Genomic DNA, 24,759 nt, shown 5'->3' with positions numbered 1-24,759 from the left:
TTTTTAATTTTTTGTTTTTTTAATTTTGCCCACAGTTGTCTGAACTTTACTCTTTCTATCTGGCAGACGTGGACGAGGCACTTTCACTTCCTTCATGCCAAACTGAGCCGCGACTCGTCGTCACGTTGCTGTTGGTTGTTGATGTTGTCGTCGTCGCCATGACAGCAGCCCCAGAGGCAGACGAGGGGAAAGTCCTGCCGCACTGTGTGCTTTGGCTGGCTCACGTGCGGCGCTGCAGCGAGGTGACGTGGTCCGGGGGGGTCGCCGGTGACGGGAAAACTAAACGGAACAAAGCGGCCCGAAGGCAAACGCACCCTACAGGCCTGGATCCAAGAAAAGTGATTCACTGAAGCAAAGACACACGTTGCATTAATCACTGGAGTGCATGCTCACGTCCCCCCCCCCCCCCCTTTATTTTAAACCCAAACATGACAAAAATAAAATATATATCAGTGATTATTTAAGAAGTACTTGATTTAGGAGGCGCTAAGGAGTGTGAGCCACATTTAGGAATATTATGTAAGAGGTGAGACAACAATGTAGACAATATTTAGACAAGAATATTATTATTCATTTTTAGCATTGTGAACGTTATGTCCCCCGTTATGACAGTCGGGTTTAAAGAGCCTCGGCATGGCGGGTTTACAGCTCAGAGGACTGTTAGTGAATATTTATCCTAGGTGAATTAGTGTTTCCTGCAATGAATAAACGTAAAGTTTAAATTGCCCATTACAAGAAAATGGTCTGCTGGGTGTTTCAAAAATAATTTCCCCCCTCCTCGACTGACGTCTCCCATATGATATTATTTAATAATGCTGGATGGTATTTTGAGTAGACGTGTCTTCTTCTTTCATTATCATCTTTATGTTCCTTTAAATGCATTGGAAGTATATTCATGGTTTATAGGTTGAACTGTCCCTTTAATTGTCAGGTGGTAAGATGTGCCTTACGACAGTAACTGACCCTCGTTCTGGGGGGGTTTGAGAAAAAAATATCACTTTTATAACTGATTTTAATTTCTGCATTGTACATTCCTTTTTTTTGGTTGAACGGTTTGGATTCACAGGTGCATGTGAAGAGTGAAGTGTATTGGTTAAATTATTAAAGATGCATTGATGATCAGGATTATCTCTGCTTTTCTTGAAGGATGGAAATCCTCCTCATATGAGATGTGAATAATCTTTGTCTTTGCTCAGGTACTTTTTCAATTTTTAGCCTGATTCATCCTTGAAATCAGATGTTTGTTTGTTTTTTTTGTGTTTTTTTTTTAATCCAACGTTTTATGCAAGTCATCATAGTTTAGAATCTTCACCTCCAACGAGGCACTGTGACCTGTAAGGACTCTGTTTTCATTGGAATATGTAAATGACCTCGCATGCATCCAGGAACCCAGCAGGGAGGAAATGAATCATGTAAAAACTGATGCCTGCTCGCCTTCAGACTGTTGCTCTCCTTTGTTCTGCAATGCAACCGATTTATGTGAACCAAAAGAATAAAAAAAAAACAACAACTTGAGACCCAGACTTGATTTTAAATGTGTGTTTTGGTGGATACTTATAAGTTCAAGCAGTGCTGGTGAGATTTGATTTGCTGTAGGAAGTTGTACAGCAGCAACTCATGACATAAATATACATGAGCACAAGGAGCGTCTGCATATTAAGAGTTAATATCAGAGGAGGGTTGATAAAGCAGATGAACACATTAACTTTAGATCCAGGCAGCAAACAAATAGACTTATAATGAGCTGGTGCTCAAAATAAATTATTAGGAAAAATTCAATAAACCGGCATGAAGAAAATGTAAAACTGCAAAAAAAAAAAAAAAAAGACATAAAACTGTAATAGTGCAAACCTATTTAAAGATAACGTTTAAAGTTTTTTTTTTTAATCAAAAAAAGTTTAAAAGTATGTTTAATTTAACAGCGCCATGACGTCTCTATGGGGCCTCCGCGTCGACAGGAGGCGCTGAAGTCCCACTTTGGAGGGGCACCGGCTCGAAACGTGCACCCAGTTTGTTTTTCCCCCTTCATCTGCCAATTCGCCTGATAAAACCGCTGCTGCAGCCTTAACTGAAGACTGACAGCGTCACCGAGGTAAATATAACGAACTCTCGAGTCTGTCGACCAAACCAAAGTTGTGACTGAAGGACTTAAAGCGGGATAATGTCTCGCTTTGCACGGCAGGAAAAACAACAAGACAAAACAAAACGGGGAGAAAAAAAACAAAAACAAAAAACACTCCGTGAAAGTTTGTGAGCCTTCTGTTGCATTTGTTCTGTTCGGCGACAAACTAGTACGTCAGTGAGTTGTTACCTGCCGTCAATGGAGTTGTTGGACGGGTGTCGTAAAGTTCGCAGACGCGCCGCTCACCACCACGACATCGGAATGATTATGAGAAGTGTGCAGACTCTCTCGCACTCTGATTGGCTGTCAAAAAAAAAAAAAAAAAAAAAAAGTAAAATACACGGGTCATGTGACTTGACGTGAGCCAAAATGGACATTCCAGAAGCTGTACTTACTTTTACTTGAGTGATGGAGTATTTTTTACACAAGTTTTTGTACTTTTATTCAAAGTACAAAATATGAATACTTTTGCCACCTCTGGTAATAAAGCAAAAAAAAAAAAAAAGCTCTCTAAACTTTAATTACTAAGTAAATTTCAAGCTGAACATAGGAAAAAAACAACAACCCAGTCGTCTCTCTCCCTCGACCCGCAGGTCAGCTGCCAAGATGCACATGCAGCTTCCCCCACACGAGGGCGCCGAGATCTCGGTGGTGGAGATGCACACGGGCGGTGAGCCCCTGCGCGTCATCCTCAGCGGCTACCCGGAGGTCAAAGGTGAGAGCCTGCTGGACAAGCGCCGCTACGTCCGCCAGCACCTGGACAAACTGCGGAGGGCGCTGATGTTCGAGCCGCGCGGCCACTACGACATGTACGGCGCTCTGCTGGTGGCGAGCGAGCTGGCCGAGGCCGACCTGGGCGTGCTCTTCATGCACAACGAGGGCTACAGCACCATGTGCGGCCACGCCGTGGTGGCGCTGGGCCGCCTGGCCATCGACTACGGCCTGGTGAAGGAGCCGCGCTCGCCCGAGACGCAGGTCAACATCCACTGCCCCTGCGGCCTGGTCAAGGCCTTCGTGGAGTACTCGGCCGGCAAGACGGGCGGCGTCAGGTTCCACAGCGTGCCGGCGTTCGTCTTCGCCACAGGTAAGAGAACCTCGGAGAACCTTGAAGAATCTCTGAGAACCTCAGCGAGCCTCTTAGAACCTCTGAGAACTTCTGAGAATCTTCGAGACCCTCACAGCAAGAAGGTGACTTTGTCGTGCCTACGAAGTCACGACCCCAATCAAAACAGCTCTGCGACCTAATTTTGGCTTGCGAGCCACCAGTTGAGAAACACTAACTGGCGTGACTGGTGTGCAGACATGACGGTGACGGTGGAAGGTTTCGGCGAGGTGACGGTGGACATCAGCTACGGAGGAGCCTTCTACGCCCTGGTGGACGCCCAGAGGTTCGGCCTGGACGTGACCCAGTCCAGGACCAGGGACCTGGTGGCCGCCGGCACGGCCGTGACCGCCGCCGTCAAGTCCCAGGTGGATAGCAGAGGCAGCTATAAAGGCAGGCTATAAATATTCATTTTTATTGATTTTAAATAAACCCTCTCCTCCCGCAGGTGAAGCTGCACCATCCCACCAGTGACGACCTGGCCTTCATCTACGGCACCATCCTCACCGACGGCAAGGACCAGTACTGCAACGACGCCACCGCCAACCTCTGCGTGTTCGCCGAAGCCCAGGTAGGTCACCCACTGAGAGAGAGAGAGAGAGAGAGAGAGAGACAGAGAGAGAGAGACAGACAGACAGAGAGAGAGACAGAGAGAGACAGACAGAGAGACAGCGAGAGAGGGAGAGAGAGACAGAGAGAGAGAGACAGACAGAGAGAGAGACAGACAGAGAGAGAGAGACAGAGAGAGAGAGACAGACAGACAGAGAGAGAGACAGACAGAGAGAGAGAGAGAGAGAGAGACAGACAGAGAGAGAGACAGACAGAGAGAGAGAGACAGAGAGAGAGAGACAGACAGACAGAGAGAGAGAGAGAGAGAGACAGAGAGAGAGACAGACAGAGAGAGAGACAGACAGACAGACGGAGAGAGAGACAGACAGACAGACAGAGAGAGACAGACAGACAGAGAGAGAGAGAGAGAGAGACAGACAGAGAGAGAGACAGACAGAGGGAGAGAGAGAGACAGAGAGACAGAGAGAGAGAGAGAGAGAGAGAGACAGACAGAGAGAGAGAGAGAGAGAGAGACAGAGAGAGAGACAGACAGAGAGAGAGACAGACAGACAGACGGAGAGAGAGACAGACAGACAGACAGAGAGAGACAGACAGACAGAGAGAGACAGACAGACAGAGAGAGAGACAGACAGAGGGAGAGAGAGAGACAGAGAGACAGAGAGAGAGAGAGAGAGAGAGATGTGCTCCAACATCAAAAGCGACTCGGCTGAGTTTTCAGAGATGAGTGAGTGACAGGTGTGCCCCCCCCAATACCCACCCTCCCTCCCAACAGGTGGACCGGAGCCCCTGCGGTTCTGGCGTGACGGCCCGAGTGGCTCTGCAGTACCACAAAGGCCTCATCCAGCTCCACCAGACCAGGAGCTTCCAGAGCGGAGCCACCGGCTCCCTGTTCACCGGGAAAGCCGTCCAGGTACGACGACAACTACAACACCACCTCTCCATCTGTCTGTCTGTCTGTCTTCTATTCTAGCCATCTTTGCCCACTGATTAGAGGGTTTACAGACGTTTTCTTTATGTTATCTCGTAATTACAAGATGAGGTGCCTACGTTATTTTTTATTTATCCCGTGAACGCGATGCTCACATCGTCAGCGGCCTCCAGCTCCCCCAGGTGACAGTTTTGATGCGTCGCACCTGTCCGTAAAGCTCGGGGGGGGGGGGCATTTGGTCACGCCATCACCGGCCATCTGCTGGCAGATTTACGGCGACCCAGTGGGAAGCCGGGGCGGTTCTACCGTCTAAAGATGTCAAATGTTACACCTCCGTAATGGAAATCACACGTGTAGAAATAAAAACCCACCAGTACGGAGGAGTCGACGGCGTCAGAGCTTCTGCTTCTTCTTTTTTTCCTCCTACCTGATGTGAAATAAAACAAACTCTCCCCGAGCACCTCTGCAGTGCCCCGGTGGTGGGACGTCAAGGTGCATTTAACAACCTGCTCGTCCTGCTTGTCCCTCAGGAGACTCGGTGCGGAGACTTCAAGGCGGTGGTGGTGGAGGTGGCCGGCAGAGCCTTCTACACCGGAGCCTCCACCTTCATCCAGGAGCCTGACGACCGGCTCACAGGTGGTTTTCTGCTCAGCTGAGCTGGCGCTCCCCCGCTTACACCGCTCCTCTTCACGCTCAGGGTTTTTTTTTTTTTCCTTTGTGGGAGGAGAAAAAAATGTGTTGGCAGAAGACGATCGGCGAACAGACTCGATGATCCTTTTCAAAGTGAAGAGTGGAATAAAGGTGATCATCTGTTGCTGGATGATAAGAAGGTTCATGTTAGAGAAAGGTTAGTTGTTGGGGTGGTGGTGGTGGTGGTGGTGGGGGGGTGTTATTGTTCATTAGCGCTGATTAGCCAATAGGGGGAGCCATGATTCTGTTTGATTTAGGGTCCTGTTTGCCTTATGAGTCTTCAAAGTGTCTTTTCCAAACAGATGATCAGAACAAATAAATCTCTGGAGATGTTGCGAGTGAATGTTTGATCTAATGCAAAAACTCAGAACTCTGTTGTTTTTTTTAACCATTTATTCTTAACAGGTCATTTTCTTTTTTTTTTTTTTTTTTCTTTTTTTTTTTACAATGGAAGGCAATATTTTAAATTAGAAAAAGTCCAATGAGGAGGTTTCTGTCGCTGGATGAATTCACACAGCTGGAGGTGTTGGGCGAGGGGGGAGGGGTAAAAACAAAAAGTCTGCCCTGGTTGTGGCGTTTAAATAAAGAGAAATCTGCTTTTTTTCTTTTTTTTTGGTGTGTAAATCCAGCCAGCGCAGAGAAGAAAAAAAAAAAAACACATTCATTTACCTATTTGATAAAAGGAGGAGGGCACTCCCATCAGGGGAATAGGTATTGCATCTACTGGGTATGTTTTTTTTTGTTTTTTTTAAATGGCATTTAGCATAGTTATTATTTCTGTGCATGTGTAACAAGCACGCAACCTTATATATATATATCTATATATATATATTTATATATATATATATATATAGATATACCACATCTGTGAGTGTCCACACTTGTTGAGAAATTGCAGACGAGGCCCAGGCCTTTTAGAGAGTACCCACTCAACAATTAAAATCAACAGAGTTAAGGCCAGCTCTTAACAGGAGAGGAACAAAAAAAAAAACAAACAAGTTCATATTAAACATACAGTGATCCGATATATAAATGCTGCTCGTAAATAATGATGGATAGAAAAACAAAACAAACAAACGACAACTCTGCTAAACAGCCGCGTCCGTCGCTTCGCGCTCGGAACCTTCAGAACCTCAGAATCGGGTTCTGACCGCGAGGGAGAAGCAGAGTCGGGAGGAATTTTAGATTCGGTCTTTTTCTTGTTTTTTCTTTTCTTTTTTTTAATCCGAAAAAACTTTGTGGAGACGCGAGTCGGGGGTTCCAAAGCCGCCCCCTCTCAAAACCGTGACATCAATCCGTACAAAATGGCCCCATGTGTCCTTTTATCTTCTCCTCCTACTCCTCCTCCTCCTCCTCCTCCGTCATCGTCCTCCTGTTTGGATGGAGCGTCAAGCCCTGGAGGAGCCGCACACGCTGCGCTGTGCATAGATTCCCACGTACAAAAAACACATTTGCTGCTATGAAACCACCTGGAGGGAAACGCTTCTAAAAAAAACAACAATAATATGTATTATTATTTTAATTTAAAAAAAAAACAAAAAAAAAACATTCTGCTCTTCTTTTTGGAAAGTTCTCCACTGGACCGAACTGTTCGTGCAGGCGGCAGCGGCAGGCGGCAGCGGCAGCAGCAGCAGATTTTCCAATTTTGGTCGTCGGTAACAACTTTTGGCTTTTGAGATGTGGGAGGATGAAAGGACTGCGTGTGGTGTGGCCCAGCTGGGCTGGGCGGGGCGGGGCGGGGCGGTGGGCGGAGCTTGGGTTGAGGTGGGCGGGGCTGAGCCAATGGAGGAATGTCTGTCTGTGGAGGCTTGATGAAGGCTCAGTAGTTGAGCTTGGTGACGGGGCGCTCGCGGCCCGAGTCCGTGCCCTGGTTGTTGATGCGCTTGCGGTTGCGCTTCATCTTGGACAGGTCCTTGTCGAAGACCTCGCCCGAGCGCAGCGCCGACACCAGGTCGTCGAACTCGCCGCCGTCCTCCTCGCCGTTGGCCTTGGCCTTGCGCGCCTTGCGCTCCCTCTCCCGCTGCTCCTTCAGCTGGCGGCCAGAAGAAGGAGAGAAGAGATGACGGCATCCACCACAACAAGCCTGACTAAAGCCCCCCCGCACCTCCCCCGCACCCCCCCACCCAGGCCTCAGCACTGCGTCACTGTGTTTTCACAGACTGGGAACAGACTGGGAACAGACTGGGAGGATCAGTGCATTTTCACGGAGCACAGTTCCGTCTGACGCAGTGTTGCAGCTTCAGCTGAAAGGAAAACTTCCCAAACTGAAAACTTCTGTCCAAAAACTTTCAAAATAACTCAAAAACATTCACTCAGTCTCCTTAACTTCAAACTACAGTGTCCCTGTTGGGACAAAAAAAAAAAAAGAGGAAGCGGTCAAGATTTACAAATGGATTTCCGTCCCTATGGAACAGCAGTGCAGCCACGACCTCTGACCTCTGACCTTCAACACAGCTGAAATTATATTGTAGTCAATTAAGTTCATGTTATTAATGGTTACTTGTAATATTTCAGTGCAAAAGTGATTTTCAGTGTGTAACAGGTTCAGGGTCAAGATGCAAAATAATAATAACAATCATAATTTGCCATCCAGATGTTTTGGATGCAGCAGTAAAAAAAAAAAATTGAAACGTTTTCCTCAGTTTGCAGTGTGAAGATTTCACTGCAACATTTCCACCAACAGTAACTTGAACAACTAAACCCTGGCTGTGACCTCATACCTGAGCTTCCATCTTGGCCCTGCGCTCCTCCTCCTCCTTGCGCCGCCGCATGTTCTCGTTCTCCTGCTGAGCCTCGCTGAAGGACTGCAGGAACTGGTCGAAGATGCCAAAGAACTCGTCCGGCTGCATCTTGCGGGAGTCCTCGCCAAAGTGCTTGACTGCCCTCAGGAACTGCGGAGGAGGGGGAGGAAGAGGAGGAGGAGGAGGAGGAGGAAGAGAAAGATAAGATAAGATGAGATGAGATATTCCTTTATTAGTCCCACAGTGGGGACATTTCCAGCATTACAGCAGTAAAGTGGACAGCAACACACATTATAGACACTGTAAACGAGTCATGTGAACCATTAATGAACAAAAGAAAATAAATAGATTAGATCAGATGAACAATTTAAAGTGTGTGCAGCGAGGAGAAAGAAGAGGGGGAGGAAGAAGAGGAGAGGAAGAAGGAGAATGAAGAAGAGGAGGAGGAGACGAGGCAACGAGCAGCGTGAACACCGTCAGTTGGTCTCGGCCTGTTTTTACAGGAACCTCGTTAGTTGGCGGCTCTCCGCAGTGGCGCTTTTGAAGCTGGTGCAGGTCCGGCTACTGATTACTGGGACCAGTCCAGAGACCAGCGCCGCACTGGAGTCGGAGTCAGTTACTTAAAACGGGACGACATCCAGATGTTGAGCTCCTGCTGCGGGCCAAATCCCCCCTCTGACCCCCCAACGTTTTTTTTTTTTTTTGTTTTTTTTTGCAGCTCGCTCGACTCGGCAAAGAGCCGTTTTACACCAATGACTCAGTCTAACTGATCCACCGTGGACTTTCTATCCTGCTGAAGTGTGTGTGTGTGTGTGTGAGAGAGATTCATTTGGAGCCTCTCACCAAACCCCCCCCCACCACCAGGTGCAGCGAGCTGTTGTAAAGTCTCACCGGGAGCAACCTGGACGCAGTGAATGATTCACAGACAGTGCATGACTGCGACCATGTGACCGCCTCTGCACGTTGACCGAGACTCTCTGGGAGAAAAAAAAAAAAAAAAATCCCATTTCCTGTCCAGCAGCGACAAACGTACTTTAGCACACGTGTTTGTCCTGAGGGGGGGTGAAGCTCTGGGTGGGTCGGCTTCCGGATTGAAAAATCAATCTCAAAACCAAGCAAACTGAACTGCACTCACAGGTCTGCAAAGGTCCTGAACAAAGATCCTGAACGCTGCTCGACTCCAGCAGCAGAGAAGATCAGAACCACACTCGACACTTGCCGCCGGGCTGTGACTCGATCACACTCCACTGGACTTTGACCCTTTTTTACAGCCGCTTGTGTTTCCAACCGTGATTGACGCCTGTCGCAGTCGGCTGCTGCACCAGCGGAGACACACTGCCAGTCCAAGGCTTGGACACGCCTGCTTAATGCAGTTATTATCAGCACCAGTTATTACTTTCTGCACTGTAGCGACACACTGAAAACATCAACTAGATGAGCAGGATGTATTGAATTCCAGTACCAGTCAAAGCTTTGGACCCATTTCTTTCATTTTCATGACTATTGACATTGTTCGATTGTCACTCAAGGCTTCAGAACTATGAATGAACAACATATGGAATATGTATTAAACAAAACAAAAGGTTTTATATTTTAGATAATCTAGAATTAATCCACACATCTTGGTCGTACATTTGATGTCTTCCGAATGTACCTACAGTGTAGAAAGTAGCAAAGGTAGAGAAGAACCAGGTGCGTCCAAACCTTGGACCGGGTACTGTGTGTTTATATGAATTGTGGCTACGCTAAAGAATCTGAAATATAAAACACGCTCAGAGTGTTGACGCCTTCAGGGAGACTCTACAATGTAATAAACGGCCGTGAAAACGAAAGCAAAACCGGCCCAGTGAGAAGGTGTGCCCGGCTCCTGTCCTGGTGATACACTCAACAAACTGCGTCACTGCATTTCAAAATGCCTGCCGACTGACTGCACGCAGCGGGCAGCAGTGAGCTACCGTCAGGCTGCGTTATATAAGGTGATTAACGCGGCGACGCCCGCAGACCAAAGTGCAAAGACGACATCCGGCTCTTTGTGCCTCCGCTCTCCCCGCTGACCTGCACCCAGCGGGCCGCCCGGCCAATAACTGCTGCGGCAGGAAGCCCTAAACACTTCAGACCCTCCGGCGGGTTTCCTGCCGGGGGGGGCAGAGAGCCGCGTGGAAAACAGCTGCGGCGGCGACTGAGCCGGCGGCGGCAGGAAGCCACGAGGATGTGCGACACTTTGACCAGGTGGCGGTTTGCGAGGGACGGTGACGAGCGGCGCTCACCAGGTCCTTGGCCTCGCCCAGGGAGTCCTCCACGTCCGAGAAACTGAAGCTGGCCACCGTGATGAACTGACTCACCACCGACACATACTTATCGCCCGGCACCTGCGCCTGCTTCTTCTGGTGCTCCAGCTCCTGTCGGGGGGGGGGCGGGGGGGAGAGAGAGAGACTGAATATGAGCTGGAGCAAAAACACCAAAAAAACAAACAAACAGACAAACTGAGATTTATTGAGCTGTAGAGATTTTTAGAAAAAAAAAAATCAATAAATTTAGATTTTTGGAAAATCGTTTGACCTAAATGATGCGACTTCAGCCTAATACTGCGGTGAATCCGCAGAGACGGCAGCAGACAAAAGCAATGAAAGGTATTAACGGATGACTTATTTGATGTTTAATTTAATCAGCACGCTAACTGACGGGAAACGCCACAATACAGAAGCAGAAACAGCAACAACATCTGAAATTGAAGTGAGCCAACCGCTAAATTTCTCCTTCAAACAACACCAACACGGCTGCAGAGCTTTGCAAAAGCAAAGACTTTTATTTTCTAAATTTGTGATTCAACTAACTACAGCGGCTTGTGACTCACGCGCTCCACATTCGTCAGGCCGCTGCGCACGTTGCCGATGTCCTTCTCCAGCTCCGTCATGCTGCGAGAAAAACCATAACATCCGTGTTATCGCAAAAACTGCGACCGGCGGCAGCGGCCGCGTGGCTCCAGGTTCGACCACCTACTTGACTTTTGCAGCCTCTGAGATGCTCTGCAGCTCCTCCTGGAACACCAGGACCTTGGGGTACTTCTTCTCCAGGATGGTGATCAGGTAGTTCAGCAGAGTGACGTTCCTGCGCGCAGACGTCAACGCGTGAGGCGTGAAAAAAGACTAAAACTAAAAACACACCACCACCAGCACCACCACCACCAGCACCACCACCAACCCCCGCCCAGCGCTTCCTCACTTGTCGATGCTGGACTTGGTGTCGCCGATCTTGTTGAGCGAGGACACCTTGAAGCCGTACGCGTTGCCCCTCTGGCCCTTGTTCATGTAGTTGCCCAGGGCCAGCACCACCTCCAGCAGCTGCTTCAGGTTCCTGCTGTGTAAAATCTCCTTGGAGGCCCTGGTCAGAGCTGAGAGGAGGGGAAAAAAAGAGTCAAGAGATTCATTGAAAGACACTTGAATGGGGTGAACGTGACCGCCGACGGCTTCCTCACCTTCCACCTTGGGTTTGATCTCAGCTATCCTCTCGGCAAACTTCTTCTTGAAGTAGAGCGACTGCAGCCGCTGCTGGTAGTGGTTTATCCTGCACGGGAGGGTGGAAAATGTTTATTCACAAAATTTCAACTTAAAACTGGAAAAATCTCTCTAATCCTCTTTCGTAATATGGTTATGCTTGCATAATAACGGCAAAGGATTTTGAACCCTTGCCAGCGCTAAACAATCAAATCTGCTTTCTTTGCTTTCCTTAGCAGCGTGCAGAACATGCAACCCACGCTGGCCGCGTCCGTGAAATCCGGCTCATAAACTTCTGCTAATAAAACCGCAGTGTCTGAAATTAGATGGCAGCTTTGTACAAGCGCTGTTGACAAAGCCACGTTCGGCCAAACCGGCTCGGCTCTTTGTTCCTTTGCCTCCTCGGCTACCTGCTCATCTCGTAGAGGAAGCGGTCGGGCTTGGCCATGCGGTCCAGCTCGTGCTTGTGCTCCTCCAGCAGGTCCACGTCGCTCTTCTCCGGGACAAACTTCAGCAGCTGCGGAGGCACAAAGAGAGAGAGCGAAAGAGACCCAGTTTGAACAATAAATAATGCAATAAAAATCTATCTCACTCCCCATTTAATGCAGGCGGATGATCTGGGCTCAGTCTCTGCTCACACACACACAGTCTCACACACACACTGCACTGGGTTGTCTCTCTGGACGTCCGCAGTGTTGTCGGATCTAAAACAGGCTCCATGTCATCATCCGGAAAACATTTTTCGGAGGAGCTTGCAGGAGGAAGATCATAAAGTCGTCCCGACTTGTTTGCATTACTTCACCGCGGCCAGAATGGAAAACATCCAGCCGCTAACTGGAAGCACATTGTGATGTTTGAGTGGACGTCTGTCTGTCCGTCAGTCTCGTGAGGTTCTACTGCCGGTAGCTCCCTCTAATCTCGATTCTCCTCCACTTCACTCAAAAACAATCAAGTCACTTTTAAACGTGCGTGTGGAGCCGAGACGTCTGACACGCTCAGGATAAAATCTAGCAGGGGGAGAAAAATCTGCCTTTTTATTTTTTCCCCCCCCTCTCTAATCTCCAACCAACCCAGACATGTTCTCCACCCTGACTGGACGGCTTTTGTCAGCTGGGGTAACTACAGTTCAGGTCATGACAACAGGAAAGCAGTAAAGTTGCTGTTTATTAAATAATGAAGTCTGGCAGCGGCTGAATGTGGGCGGGGCTTTCTTCTCTTATTTTCTTTTCATTGCGTGCATCTGTAATCTGGCAAAATCTGTCACTCTTTGCCGTCTCACTCCATCTGCAGCAGGCGGCGCGCAAAGGATGCTGGGTACCCACAGGGCCTGTGTGTCTTTTGCCTCTTTATTTATTTATTTTTCTAGCTTTTTTTCTCTCCAACACGGAACGTATCAGGACAGTGTTTTGAGTTCAGGGAGGTCCTGACAGCGCCGTACCTGCTCCAGCATGTCTTTAGGAAGGTCCTCCTGCTCGTCCATGGTGAGAATGGCTCTCTTGATCTCCTCGTTGGAGAGCTTCAGCCTGTGGGGGGGGGGGGGGGGGGGGGGGGGGGCAACCGGGGAAAGCACTTTGAAAATAATCCAGAAACTCTGCGCACTGTGATATCCATCTAAATATATGATGGCATATTTCTAATTTGTTTTCAAACTGTGGGTCGGGTCGCAGAAGTGCACGCACCGCGACAGCAGGATGTTGCAGTTCTGAGCCCGGCGGCCGTCGATGACCGACAGCTCCTTCACTTTCTTGGAGCCCAGCGTGTCGTCCTCGGCCTCTTTCTGTCGGCGCCGCATTGAGGAAAAAAAACAGAAAAAAGGTGTCAGGCTAGCAATTTCAAACATGACAGTCACCCAACAGAGCCTCCGTGAAGAAGAGAGAGAAACAAAGAGGGAAATGGGAAATGGGGGGTGGGGGGGGCACACAGTACACACCAACTCAGAACCAGAACATGCAACAACAACTACACAAACAGGCGAAAACGACGATGACGGCTACCACCACCACCACCACCACTCTGAACCCTCACCCCCCCCACCACCACCACCTAGTGTTGTAGTACTCAAGATTGGTCTCGAGACCACTTCTTAAGGGTCTCGGTCTCATCTCAGACTGGGGATATTTGATCAAGACCAGTCAAGACTCAGCCAACACTGTAATGACACGATAATAACAGAAAAGAATCCAGCTGCTGCTGCTTTCTGCTTGTGACACCCAGAGTGACACCCTACCCCGTATTCCTACTTTGTTTTATGAAGCAAAGTTGTTGTTTTTTAATAGTATGTTGGCAAAGCAGCAAAATGTTAAAGAAACTCACTAAAAGACACCTTGCTGAGAAGAAATGTTGTCGTTTAAAAACGATACTGGTCAATTTTTTGTTATTTTTCTCTGGTATATAAAGTCTCAAACTCCAAATGTCTCAGTTTTGTCTCGATCCCGATGCTCTCTAGTCATGATAATGTCTTGGTCTCAGTTGGTGCCGTCTTGACTACAACACTGCCACCCACCCACCCACCCAGGCCAGTCTGCAAGATAAAGTGTTGGAGACACACACTGAAGAAGGAGGGGGGAGCTGGAGAAACACGCCGAGTCACACCCACAGTGTCCAGTGTGCACTCACCTGCTTGCTGTTATTGATCGTTAAGAAGTCCTGGAATGCAGGCGAGAAGCGGGAAAGATGTGAGCAAACATTAGAACGAGTCAAGCAGTTACGTGATCGCAGCCCTTTGAAAAAAACAAAAACAAAAACTTTGCAGCTCGAGGCCACGCCTACGTGTGACCACCGTGCACGCTCGTTCGCACATGCCGCGCACATGCACGCCGCCCGTGTGGGGGCGGGGCTACGGCTCGTTCCGCCGCCGACTCTCGACGTGGTCAAGCATCGTTTTTAATGAAGCGTGCAGAAGTTTGTTTGAGCGTTGATGTTTGGAGGAAAATGCTAAGGAGCGACTCATGCTGCCTGCTAGACCGGACACGATAGTCATGAGCGCGTGTGAGCGCAACGACTGCAACAACGAAGCAATGGGAGGAAACGTTATCAAGAAAATAATGACATAAAGACGATGGTGTGAGCAGCTCGTTCGCTTCATGCATTCGCAATTACGACACGATGACAAGGAGGCATTCCAAAGCCACAGCCAGGCCGGCTAACTTTATCCTTCGCCACCCGACTCTCTGCAGTCAAATCAGTGGCGCCGTCCTCAGTACCTGCTGCCTCTGGTAGGCCGAGAAGGTCTTCTCAATGTCCTCCAGGTCCAGGGTTTTAAAGACTCTGACGTCGTCCACGTCCGTCCACACGGTGCCCTCCAGTTTACTCTGAGCAGGAGAGGAGGAGAGGAGGAGAGCTTCACCTTCAAGCATCCCTTTATGAGTTCAACTACTCATGTCGAGTCAGTAACAAACAAAATCATCATCAGCAGCATCAATCAGAAGCTAAGACGTGAAAGAAGAGGTGAAAAAAGTGACACCACTCAATAAATGTCTCCAATTTCCCCAAACAGAAACAAACTCCTGTCACCAATTTAATAAATATATAACAGCAGAGAAGAGAGGAAGTGAAGACATTAACAGCAGCAATAGGCTCAGATCTTCATCGCTGCCTCACCTCCTCCAACTTGGACCAGTTGAAGGACTTGAGGGCGTTGGAGGGCTGCGGAATGTTCTTCTTCTTCAGCGAGGGCCCCAGTGGCGCCCCCGGTGGCGGGGGGATGCCTCCCATGGCGGGGCGGCCCGGCGGTGGCGGGGGCATGCCCGGGGGAGGGGGCGGCGGAGGAGGCGGCGGCGCCATCATGCCTCCGGGGAGGGGCGGCGGCGGCGGAGGAGGCATCGCGGGAGCCGAGCCCCCGAAGCCCGGCAGCGGCGGAGGACACGCGGGACCACCCGGTGAGCCCGGGGCCAGCGGGGGCCCGCCGGGCACCACGGCTGCCTGTCTCTGAGGGGGAGGGGGGCAGGGGGGAGAGGAGAGGGAGAGGCTTACATTCTTTATTTTTTGAATGTTCCACACTAGCTGCGTTTCCATGACAGTTTGTCGCAAAATAAAAGCGCTGTTTCTAAAATTTCCACAAAGTACAATTTGCGATTTGCAGGTGTTTCCATTGAATGGAGTAAAACACATAAACCGAAATTCTCGTAAAATCTCATCCAACGTTTTACGAGAATTGAGTTAGCTTTCGTCTGTTTACGTTTCTTTGCCGTCAAGAACGGTTGTTATATTTTCTATTTATTCTTTGATTACTTGTAAAAAACAAAAACAAAACGTCTCCTCCTCCGTCCAATCATAACGCACCATTTCCACTGGAAGTGAACTGGTCACGTGAACCCCGTACGTCACGTTTTCAGCCATGTTTGAGAGGATTTCCCAAGTTTCCATGAGCGTTTTTTTTTAATCGCAATTTTCCGGTTTTGAGCAAACACCGCTACTGCTGAGTGTGTCAGACTCTTACGGTGCTGAGCTCGTGCAGCTGCTGGTTGAGCTCGGTCACTTGCTGCTTGACGTGCTTGTGCTCGCTGGTCTCCTTCTCCAGCTTCTCCTTCATCTTGTTCAGCGTCTGCATCATGTCCTCCTTCTCCTGCGTCTTGGCGTCACATTCGCGCTCCTTCTTCTCGAACTTCTGCTGCAGCTCGTGGTGCTCTGCAGGACAGCGGAGCCAGGTTTGTTTTTTTTTTTTAGTTTTCAGCCAAGTATCATTGTTGATTTTTTTTTTTATTTTATTTTAAAGGTCCGGTGTATAAAATTTTTAAGGAAGCCCGTCTGGCAGTGCATGTTACACTGAGGGCAGTGTCAGGCTGCTAGCTAGCAGCAAGATCCTTTGGCTTATTCAAGGACAGTATGTTAGGCTTCTGCCAATATAAAAGTCATCAATCAAGCCAGATGTCACACACTGGACCTTTAATTCATCATTCATCACTTCAGGAAGCTCCTTGCAAACCTTTTCTCATCTTCTCCGCCTGCTCTTTCCACTGCTTGACTTCATTCTCGTTGACGAGCCTGCAGAGGACAACGACGGCCACAATAATGAGCGCATGCTCCAGTCAGAATTCTTGTGAAATTCTTCTGCGGCCGAGATATTTTTAATCCCGCAGTGACGAGCATGTGTTTTGTGTTGTTTTGTTGGTTCCGTTCTTCACGCCGTGTTAGCGGCTAATCAGTCCCAGCCGCTCATTTTCTGTCGCGCCGGGGGAGGAAGGGGGTTCTGGGTGGGTTGGGGGTTGGGGGTGGAGGGGGGGTGCTAGCGATCAGAGGGACTCACATCCGGACGACGTTCTTCACGTTGAAGTTCTCCAGTGGCGTGACGTCGGGGTCGTGACCCTTGTCGTTCTGCAGGACCATCTGCTGGACGATGCGGTCCAGCAGCAGCCAGTACTGCACCGTGTTGCCGCTCCGCTTATCTGCAGGGGAGCGGAAGAGACGCTCGTTAGCCGGGGCGCCGACTCTCTCGAGTCTCGAATTGCATCATTGCATCTGGAAGCGCGGCGGCTGACGAATTTATAAACAACAAATCGGCCAAGTCGAAAATAACAAAACCGAAAACAGTATCTTTTCAGAAGGGAAACAACGGCTAGCAGGATTATCATGTTGATCGACGACGGCTCAAGTCAAAGCATCGCTATCAGCTGCAGTTTAATCGTCTGGTATCGACGACAGAGGGATATTTGAACTCTTGAGGGCCGCCAAGATCGGAAGGTGAGCGAGGACCTTTCGAAGGACGTGGGAAAACTTTTAAATAAAGCAAATACCAGCTGAAAAGAGTCTGAGCCAGTCAAACGTTCACCTTCCCTGGGAACGGGCTTATCCAACTGGTTTCGGGGCAGACGAATCTGGACTAAGTCAACATCCTTATCTCTCTTTTTCTGGTCCCACATTGGGGAAAGTCGGGACGCCGAGTGAGAACAGGCCTGCGATCTCACAACGTTTTAACTCAGACAAAGTCCTTTTTAATTCGATTTCACAAATCCAAAGAAAACAACTCCCTCCCCCCCCCCCACACAGAACCTGTGCAGCGACGGCGAGCGGACACTCACGTGGCATGAGGAGGCAGTGGTGCAGCACAGACATAAAGTGCGGGTATGCGTCAGTGTGGTTCATCTTCTTGCGGATGAGGTCGAAAACTTGCGTGGCACTTTTGGTGTCTATGTGTACCTGCAGGGGAGGAGGAAACACAGGGACAGGAGTCAGTCCGACACACACACACACACACACACACACACACACACACACACACACACACACACACACACACACACACACACACACACACACACACACACACACACACACACTTCTGACTGTGGAGACTGCCTGCTTTCCCTCCGTGGCCTTACCGATTCGAAGCGTTTCGACAGAGCCAGCTCATCCTCGTTCCGCAGCATCTCGAAGTAATCTAAATGTCTGCGAGGAGGAGAATCAGTCGGTTAGAGGATCCAGAACACACACACAACACACACAACACACACACACGCACACACAAAAGAAAAGTCATAGTTTGAAGGAGTCGCGTCATGTCATGTCACGACCCTTTGTGACATCACAAGGGGCTGACCACCCGGTCTCACTTCCTTTCAAGTTGAGGATCGACTGGGAATATCTTGGAAATCCAATAGGCTGCATTGCTGGTATAGCTAATATATATCATTATAGACGATAAACAAGATATATTTGACTTCATGTTTGTCAACTTTTGTTTTACAAAGCAGGTTTGAAAACAAAGTGATCCGTCCTGGTCTCACCTGTCCAATGTGGAGTTTTCATGCAAGCGCAGCTTATCGATGACCGGCTGGATCCCCAGCATGAGGAACTCGTATCGCAGGTGAATACGGAATTCCAAACTTGTCTACGGATGAGGAACAAACAGGGGGGGAGAGTTTTCTTTTTTTCCAGAGATGACGTCATCAGAGCGAGAGGAGGACACTGAGGGCGCCCAATGTTTTTTTTTTTCTCTTTTTTAATTACCTCTCCGGCGCCTTGACTCAGCACCGCGTTGATGAAGGACATGATGGCTGTTTTCAGGTTGACCTCGTCCCTGTACCTCCCCGTGCTGCGGTCCAGGTCGTTGATGAGCGTCTGCGGGGCAAAAGCCGTTACGTCATCTCTTGAAACTTTCTGAATTGAATTGCATCCAATCCTTGATTCGCTCACCTGGAAGCGCGTCCTCTCGCTGGCAAAGCGCTGGTAGTGCAGCATGGCCTCCAGGATCTTGCGGTGGCCGCCGGGCACCAGGCACACGGCGCCCAGGATCTCCAGCACGGCCACTTTGGTCTTGACGTTCTCCGTGGCCAGGCTCTGGGCGATGATGTTGATGCTCTCCGAGTGCGAGAGCACGTGGGCGCGGCCCTGCGAGTTGTTCATCAGCGCCTTGATGCAGCCGATGAGCGACGTGTGGATCTGCGACTCGGTGGTCTCGTAGTCCATGCTCTTCAGGAAGTTGAGCACGCACGTCAGGCCGTCCAGGTCGATGAAGCGCGTCACGAACCTGCGGGGAGGGAAGAAGGAAGAAGAAGGAAGAAGGAGGAGAAGAAGAAGAAGAAGAAGAAGCAGGAAGGAGAAGAAGGAGTTTGACTTTAGAATCAGACACTTTGAAGGTTTCATATTGCAATCGTTCACATCAATAAAGCTGCCACAGGCTCCAGTGGAGCAGCTTTGCATGATCAATCATCAATTAGCCCTCTGTTTGCAGCTTCCCACGCAACGCTGGCTTCCTCAACTTCCTAATCGGACCCTCCACGTGTTTTGGACAGGGAACAAGATAGATCTATCCAAGATAGATGGATCAGGGCCCTTTGTGACATCACATAGGGCAGGTTTTAATGGAAATAGTGGAGCTCACAGAAGCGGTAAAATATTTATTTTCTTCATTTGTGCCTTCGCTGACAGGACGGAGACAAAGTCAAATCTACGGTATGTGCGACCTTCAAGTCCCTTTGAGTCACATCGTCACATCGTCAGCGAATCTAAAGCGACATTTACAGCTATTGGCAGCAAAAAGGACACATTTACATACATTTACACGAGGCGAGGCTTCAGAGAGGAGCTGCGGCCAAGTGACATTTAACACAAAGGACGAGCAGGTGGGGGTTATTTCACCTCATGGGCTGCGTCCTCAGAGCCGTCTTCAGGCTCTCGATGGTTTTGTTCCTCTCCTCCTCGTCCTCCTTCTCCAGCGCGAGGAGAATCTTTCTCTGGAGGGGGGAAAAACAACTTGGTTAGCAGCAGTCGCCATGCGAAGAGAAAGCATCTTGATTTCATTACATCACAATGCCAAGCGCGCCGGTGCGATCTGATGGGAGATGCTTGCCGAGATGTTTTTATTCTGAAAGGTACAAGGCCATGTGTGTTATGTCTGGGCTGGCTTCTATCTGAACAGCAGGTCAGTCCCTGAGGGCTTCACAATGAATGAATGAATGAATGAATGAATGATCCTCCAGGAGAACAAACCCTCCGATAGGACCAAGGATTGTTTACTATGGAAAACGGACGTTATTACTCACAGCTGCCATTGAATTGAGCTGATCGATGTAGTATTCCGGCCAACTGGTCGCACTCTTGTTTTCTTCTTGTTCCTGAGGGGGGGAGGAAAAAAAAAAATCAATGAATGACAGAGAAGGAACGATATGTATAAATCTCAGGAGTCGAGGATGAGAGGAAGGTCAGTGGACAAAGACGCGTTTGAACAATGGGCCTAAACCCTTTAAAAGTCATTTAAAAGATAATAAGGGCTTATATTTCAGCTGGGGGGCGGGGGGCAGTCCGAGTATAAGTTTTCATTTGGTTTATGTCACATATACACACAGACACACGCACACACAGAGGCATTAAAGCGGGAGCTGCAAACAGATCGACTCCATCTGCCGAAGTCGATCGTATCGTATTTAAAGCAATAAGTAGACAAGCAAACAGGAAGTTCGGAGGGCTGCAGAGAGTCTAAAGTGGAGCGAGGTCATGAAGTAGGGCGACACAGAAACCCAGCTGGCCGAGAGAGTGAGAGTGAGAGAGAGAGTGAGAGAGAGAGAGAGAGAGAGAGAGAGAGACAGAGGTGCAGAGAAAAGACGAAACAGCTGCTTGAGAAAAGTTTTGAGATTATCAACTGGACGGTCAAACCGAGGATTAAGGACGTGGCCTGATTTAGGCTGAGATTAATCTCCTGATGGTTATGTTTGGTACACAAAAGTAAAAATAAAATAAGATGAAGCAGGCAGACAGAGAGCGAGCGAGGGAGCGAGGGAGGCAAGAGCAAGAGGCACTTTGCAGGTGATTCAACGCTCCAGAACGCAGGAGGAGGAAAAAACGACTTTGGCTTGGACAACAAGAGGCCTGCAGGGGCCTTTTTTTTTTTTCTTCCCCCATTCCGAGTCCTCGCTTCATTAAACTGGAGCGAGCCGAGGCCGCCGGAAACTAATTGGGCGTCGGTTAATAACGCGGCCTGCAGAGACTTGGCTGCCCCGGCAGGAGCTGCAGGGAAGGAGGAGGAGCCGAGCCCAGTGCCAGGCTGCTGCTGGAGGAGGAAGAGGAGGAGGGGTAGGGGTAGGGGGCGGGGCTTCCTGCCGCATCCCCAGGAGTTCATCTTGAAGCGGGAGGTCGGCGCTCTCCAAAACACTGACGTGTCTGCAGTTTATTTAGGTTCACGGGGGGTCAGAGGGAAGCGCAGCCAGCAGCTTTTCTGGGAGTTGATTTTTTTTTCCACATTTAAAGCGGCGATAAATCAGGCAGATGTAAAGAAAGAGTCGACGGCCGTGCCTGAAAGAGAAGCTGCGGCTCCAGCCGTCTTTCTGTCTTTCTTCTTCGTCGGGATGAAAACTGGAAACCTGCAGCGTATTAAAATCTCTGCTGAGCAGCAGATCCGTACATCTGCCCGCTTGGCTCAGCGATGACGTAGCCTGACGGGAGGCGGGCGGAGCGAGGGTGGAGCCGGGGTCGGTGCTGAGTGATCTCGTCAGCTCAGGTGGCCTCGATCCCCCCCCAAAAAAAGAGCTCCGGCTTTTGCTGCCCAGCTCGACTGGGAAGCAACGACCCGCATCGCATCGCGTCGCATCACTCAGGCTGGGAGCCGCATCCCAGTGACCTGCATCTTCCTGTGTGTCATCCCCCACACACACACACACACACACACACACACACACACACACACACGCACACACACGCACACACACACACACACACACACACACACACACACACACACACAGCAGAGGCTGCACCTGTGGCGGCCGGCAACGTCCTGTTTGCCTTGGACCGCCTACTTCTTCCTTTTCGCCCTGAATTCCACAAGCACTAGTGTGCGTGTGTGCACGTCGTGCACGTGCACTCGCACTTCATCACTCTTCCTGTCTCATCTGGGTCTGGGCCAGCGCTCACTTGCCCACTCAGCAGTTATCGCTGCCTCCGTCCTGCAGCAGCTCTAGGCTCCATCCTGAATCCAGCAGCAGCAGCAGCGGCAGCAGCAGCAGCAGCAGCGGCAGCAGCAGCGGCAGCTCTGTTTCCCGCTTTTACGATTGCTCTTTGCCATAATGGTGTTGCCGCCGCTGAGGCCACTAAACGGGGGACGACTATCGCTATCGCTGCTCTTCAGCCGACGCTGCGTCAGCCTCTCGCGAGCCGCTCATTAATATTTCAACAAAGCAAACGCTGTTTTTGCTTAACAACACGGGGAGACAGGAAGCGAGCGGTGATCCAAATGACTGGCTGAAAGAAAAAGAAAAAAAAAAAAAAATGAACCTGGTAGGGTGAAGGTGTAGGAGGTGATTTCACCGTCTGTTATGTAAAAAAGATGAAATTTTTAGCTTGACACGTTGACTTATTCATGTCCTGGTTTCATGGTTCCATTCTATTCAGTATTACTGTTGCAGAATGAAAATGTACCAGATGGGGAGATGAAAGAAAAGAAAAAAAAAAAGTTTCATATTTCTCTTCTGTTGTTCTCTGTATGAGTGCAGTCATCACACCTTCGCTATGTTTTTCTATTCTCTGCACTTTCGTTGCTCTCGTCAGGCCACGTCCGTCCATCCATCCATCCATCCTTCCATCCATCCATCCATCGCCCACAGCTTGGGAGCAGATGCAGGCCCAGATGAGTAAATGTGCGCTTCCTGGCCGGGAGCAGATCAGGATACATCGCGCACGGCTGTGAAACGGTGGAGCGCTGCGCACGGTGGCGGCGGCCCCAAAGCTCGACGTAAACACACAATAGAAACTCCGTCAACCTCGGCGCTGCACAGGAGACGCTAGTATATAGATGGGAGAGTGGCTGGGGAACATGTTATGGCTATGCAGCCAGAGGCTTTGATGGGCAACAGTGTTTCATCTGATGGGCGGTGGCCGCATTTAGAAACTCTTCCAAGCCCCCCCCACCCCACCCCCCCGGTGCTACTGAATCACACACGGATGAAACGTGTTGCATGACATGTACACAAAGCTGCATCCACCTCCTTCCATCCAGGCAGCCTCTGTGTGACACCTGGACACTTTTGAATCAAATGGAAGAAGTGAGTTGGAGCTGCGCAGGCAGCGGTGGATATTTTTAGAAGCGAGTGCAGCCGGTCTGCAGGAGGAGAGAGAGAGAGAGAGAGAGGGAGAGGGAGAGGGAGAGAGACGCGATGCACAGTGAAAAGCCTTTGTACCTTCTTCTTGCTGCAGTAGATTTGCCATTTCTTCTCGGCAGGCAGCGCAAACATGGCCTCCCTGTGCTTCTCTGTGAGATCCAGTTCATCCTGCAGGGCAACGACAGACACAACAGGAGAGGGGGAAAAAAAGTTAAACAAGTGCCGCTTACGACGAAATAGAGAAACAAACAGAGAAAACCTCACGGGGGCACCGCAGAAGTGAGTTATCAGCGGGCGAGGGGACGTCTCTCAGGCTGTTCAGACGCCGCTGCACGCCATCAAGCCGTCGCACGCCACATTAGCGAAACTTCTCACGTCCATAAATCACGCTTTGTGTGGGTTTTTTTTTTTTTTTTTTCAGTCGAAACAAAAAACACGTGCGGCGGGTCGTCACGGCAGAGCTCCTCAGCCTCACCACCTTCCTCCTCCTCTTCCTCCTCCTCCTCCCCCTCCTCCTCCCCCATCCTCTTCATGATAAGTGGGACATTATTTAATATGACCCTGAGTCGAATCAGATGTCTCGCAGGCTTCGGGTCCTGTGAGCAATAGGAGAGCGAGAGAGCGAAGGCGTGGGCTCCACCGCTCCGTGGTCGGAGACATCTGGAGGCAACATGTGTCACACAGGGAGACACACGCAGGGCCGCAGCAGAGGAAGTGTCCTGACCGTTCTCCTCCACCCGGGCTAAAATTAAAAACCGGGGCGAGCCGGAGGACGGACAAAGGGACGGCCGGTCGGGAGCTTTCGCCCCGAAGCCGTCGAGCTGGGAGAGAACACCGAGCTCGATGCAAGCAAAGCAGGCGAGCGGTGAAAGTCACGAGGAGGCTGCAGAAGATTTTGGCTGCGGGGAGACAATAGAGGAGGCGGCAGCGGCAGTGGCGGCGGCAGCGGCCACACTGCCTTGATTGTCCACATCAAGTTCACGCAGCGATCACGAGGGCTGAGGGCCTTCGTCCCCCGTGGGGTTTGGGGGGGGGGGTTATCAGAAGACCTCCACTGGGTTTGGAGGAGGCTATCGATTGGTTCATGACTTCAGGTCGCTAGCGTTGCTAATTCACGAGGACGATCCGACGATTTTCACATTTGGGACCTGAAGTGTTTTTTTATGAAGCTGCTGCACGTGTGTGGAAAGACAGAGAGGCTTTATCTCCAATAAACAGGTTTATTGAGGGAAGGGGTGGCGGCAGGGACGCGTGCCCAGTACAAAGGTCATCTTCAATTGGTCAACACGGGGCAGGTTTCCGCGGCGTGACTCAATTTCCGCCTGAGTCTATTTTCTCCAATTTTGAGGGTGAAAAGGGGGAAGAAAAAAAAAAGAAAAGAGAGAAGCACGAGTCTGCTGCTCCTCCGGCTCAGCGGCGGCGGCGGCTGAAAAGACTCCTTGTCTTCACACTCGGCTCACTCAATTATGTCCTCATAAAGGGACGGCGGACAAAAACAAGCAATTAGCAGATGGACGGAGGGACGGATGGAGGTCGAGCCATTAAGGGCCCCGCTGAATGAGGCCCATTGACGGGAGCGACAAC

General features: G+C 49.9%; 2 protein-coding genes across 5 annotated transcripts in view; one reads left to right on the top strand and one right to left on the bottom strand.

Annotated features, from left to right (window-relative positions):
- Nucleotides 1-1,948: 1,948 nt before the first annotated feature.
- l3hypdh (trans-L-3-hydroxyproline dehydratase) lies at nt 1,949-5,948 on the top strand. Its single transcript, XM_076049573.1, has 6 exons — nt 1,949-2,092; nt 2,716-3,206; nt 3,423-3,592; nt 3,673-3,795; nt 4,567-4,704; nt 5,253-5,948. The coding sequence occupies exons 2-6, from the start codon at nt 2,729-2,731 to the stop codon at nt 5,376-5,378; spliced, it is 1,035 nt and encodes a 344-aa protein (XP_075905688.1). The 5' UTR covers nt 1,949-2,092; nt 2,716-2,728; the 3' UTR covers nt 5,379-5,948.
- A 643-nt stretch (nt 5,949-6,591) lies between these two features.
- Nucleotides 6,592-24,759, bottom strand: part of daam1b (dishevelled associated activator of morphogenesis 1b) — a 46,710-nt gene continuing 28,542 nt past the window's right edge. For 3 of the 4 annotated variants that reach the window (XM_076049569.1, XM_076049570.1, XM_076049571.1), the window contains exons 3-26: nt 23,254-23,343; nt 20,128-20,199; nt 19,724-19,818; nt 18,779-19,112; nt 18,593-18,703; nt 18,370-18,473; nt 17,965-18,031; nt 17,665-17,782; nt 16,893-17,031; nt 16,572-16,630; nt 16,086-16,273; nt 15,248-15,574; nt 14,851-14,958; nt 14,264-14,293; nt 13,327-13,424; nt 13,086-13,170; nt 12,058-12,164; nt 11,629-11,717; nt 11,376-11,544; nt 11,154-11,261; nt 11,008-11,068; nt 10,421-10,552; nt 8,133-8,303; nt 6,592-7,444 (exon numbers count right to left, since the gene is read on the bottom strand). In XM_076049569.1, coding sequence (XP_075905684.1) covers nt 7,232-7,444; nt 8,133-8,303; nt 10,421-10,552; nt 11,008-11,068; nt 11,154-11,261; nt 11,376-11,544; nt 11,629-11,717; nt 12,058-12,164; nt 13,086-13,170; nt 13,327-13,424; nt 14,264-14,293; nt 14,851-14,958; nt 15,248-15,574; nt 16,086-16,273; nt 16,572-16,630; nt 16,893-17,031; nt 17,665-17,782; nt 17,965-18,031; nt 18,370-18,473; nt 18,593-18,703; nt 18,779-19,112; nt 19,724-19,818; nt 20,128-20,199; nt 23,254-23,343 — 3,075 coding nt within the window. In that variant the 3' untranslated portion in view covers nt 6,592-7,231. The remainder of the gene's footprint in view (nt 7,445-8,132; nt 8,304-10,420; nt 10,553-11,007; nt 11,069-11,153; nt 11,262-11,375; nt 11,545-11,628; nt 11,718-12,057; nt 12,165-13,085; nt 13,171-13,326; nt 13,425-14,263; nt 14,294-14,850; nt 14,959-15,247; nt 15,575-16,085; nt 16,274-16,571; nt 16,631-16,892; nt 17,032-17,664; nt 17,783-17,964; nt 18,032-18,369; nt 18,474-18,592; nt 18,704-18,778; nt 19,113-19,723; nt 19,819-20,127; nt 20,200-23,253; nt 23,344-24,759) is intronic. The other variant, XM_076049572.1, reaches the window with a different exon arrangement.

This window comes from Nelusetta ayraudi, unplaced genomic scaffold (genome assembly GCF_046127955.1).
Source record: "Nelusetta ayraudi isolate G7.1 ecotype Tasmania unplaced genomic scaffold, CSIRO-AGI_Nayr_v1 ptg000118l, whole genome shotgun sequence".
NCBI classification, from domain to species: domain Eukaryota; kingdom Metazoa; phylum Chordata; class Actinopteri; order Tetraodontiformes; family Monacanthidae; genus Nelusetta; species Nelusetta ayraudi.
This window is presented reverse-complemented; position numbering and strand designations above follow the sequence as displayed.

What these genes read in the sequence shown, in the direction of transcription:
- l3hypdh (XM_076049573.1), top strand. Translation starts at nt 2,729, where the DNA reads ATGCACATGCAGCTTCCCCCACACGAGGGCGCCGAGATCTCGGTGGTG. An exon ending in CCGCCGCCGTCAAGTCCCAG is followed by an intron (nt 3,593 to 3,672) that starts GTGGATAGCAGA and finishes CTCCTCCCGCAG; the next exon opens with GTGAAGCTGCACCATCCCAC. An exon ending in GCGTGTTCGCCGAAGCCCAG is followed by an intron (nt 3,796 to 4,566) that starts GTAGGTCACCCA and finishes CCCTCCCAACAG; the next exon opens with GTGGACCGGAGCCCCTGCGG.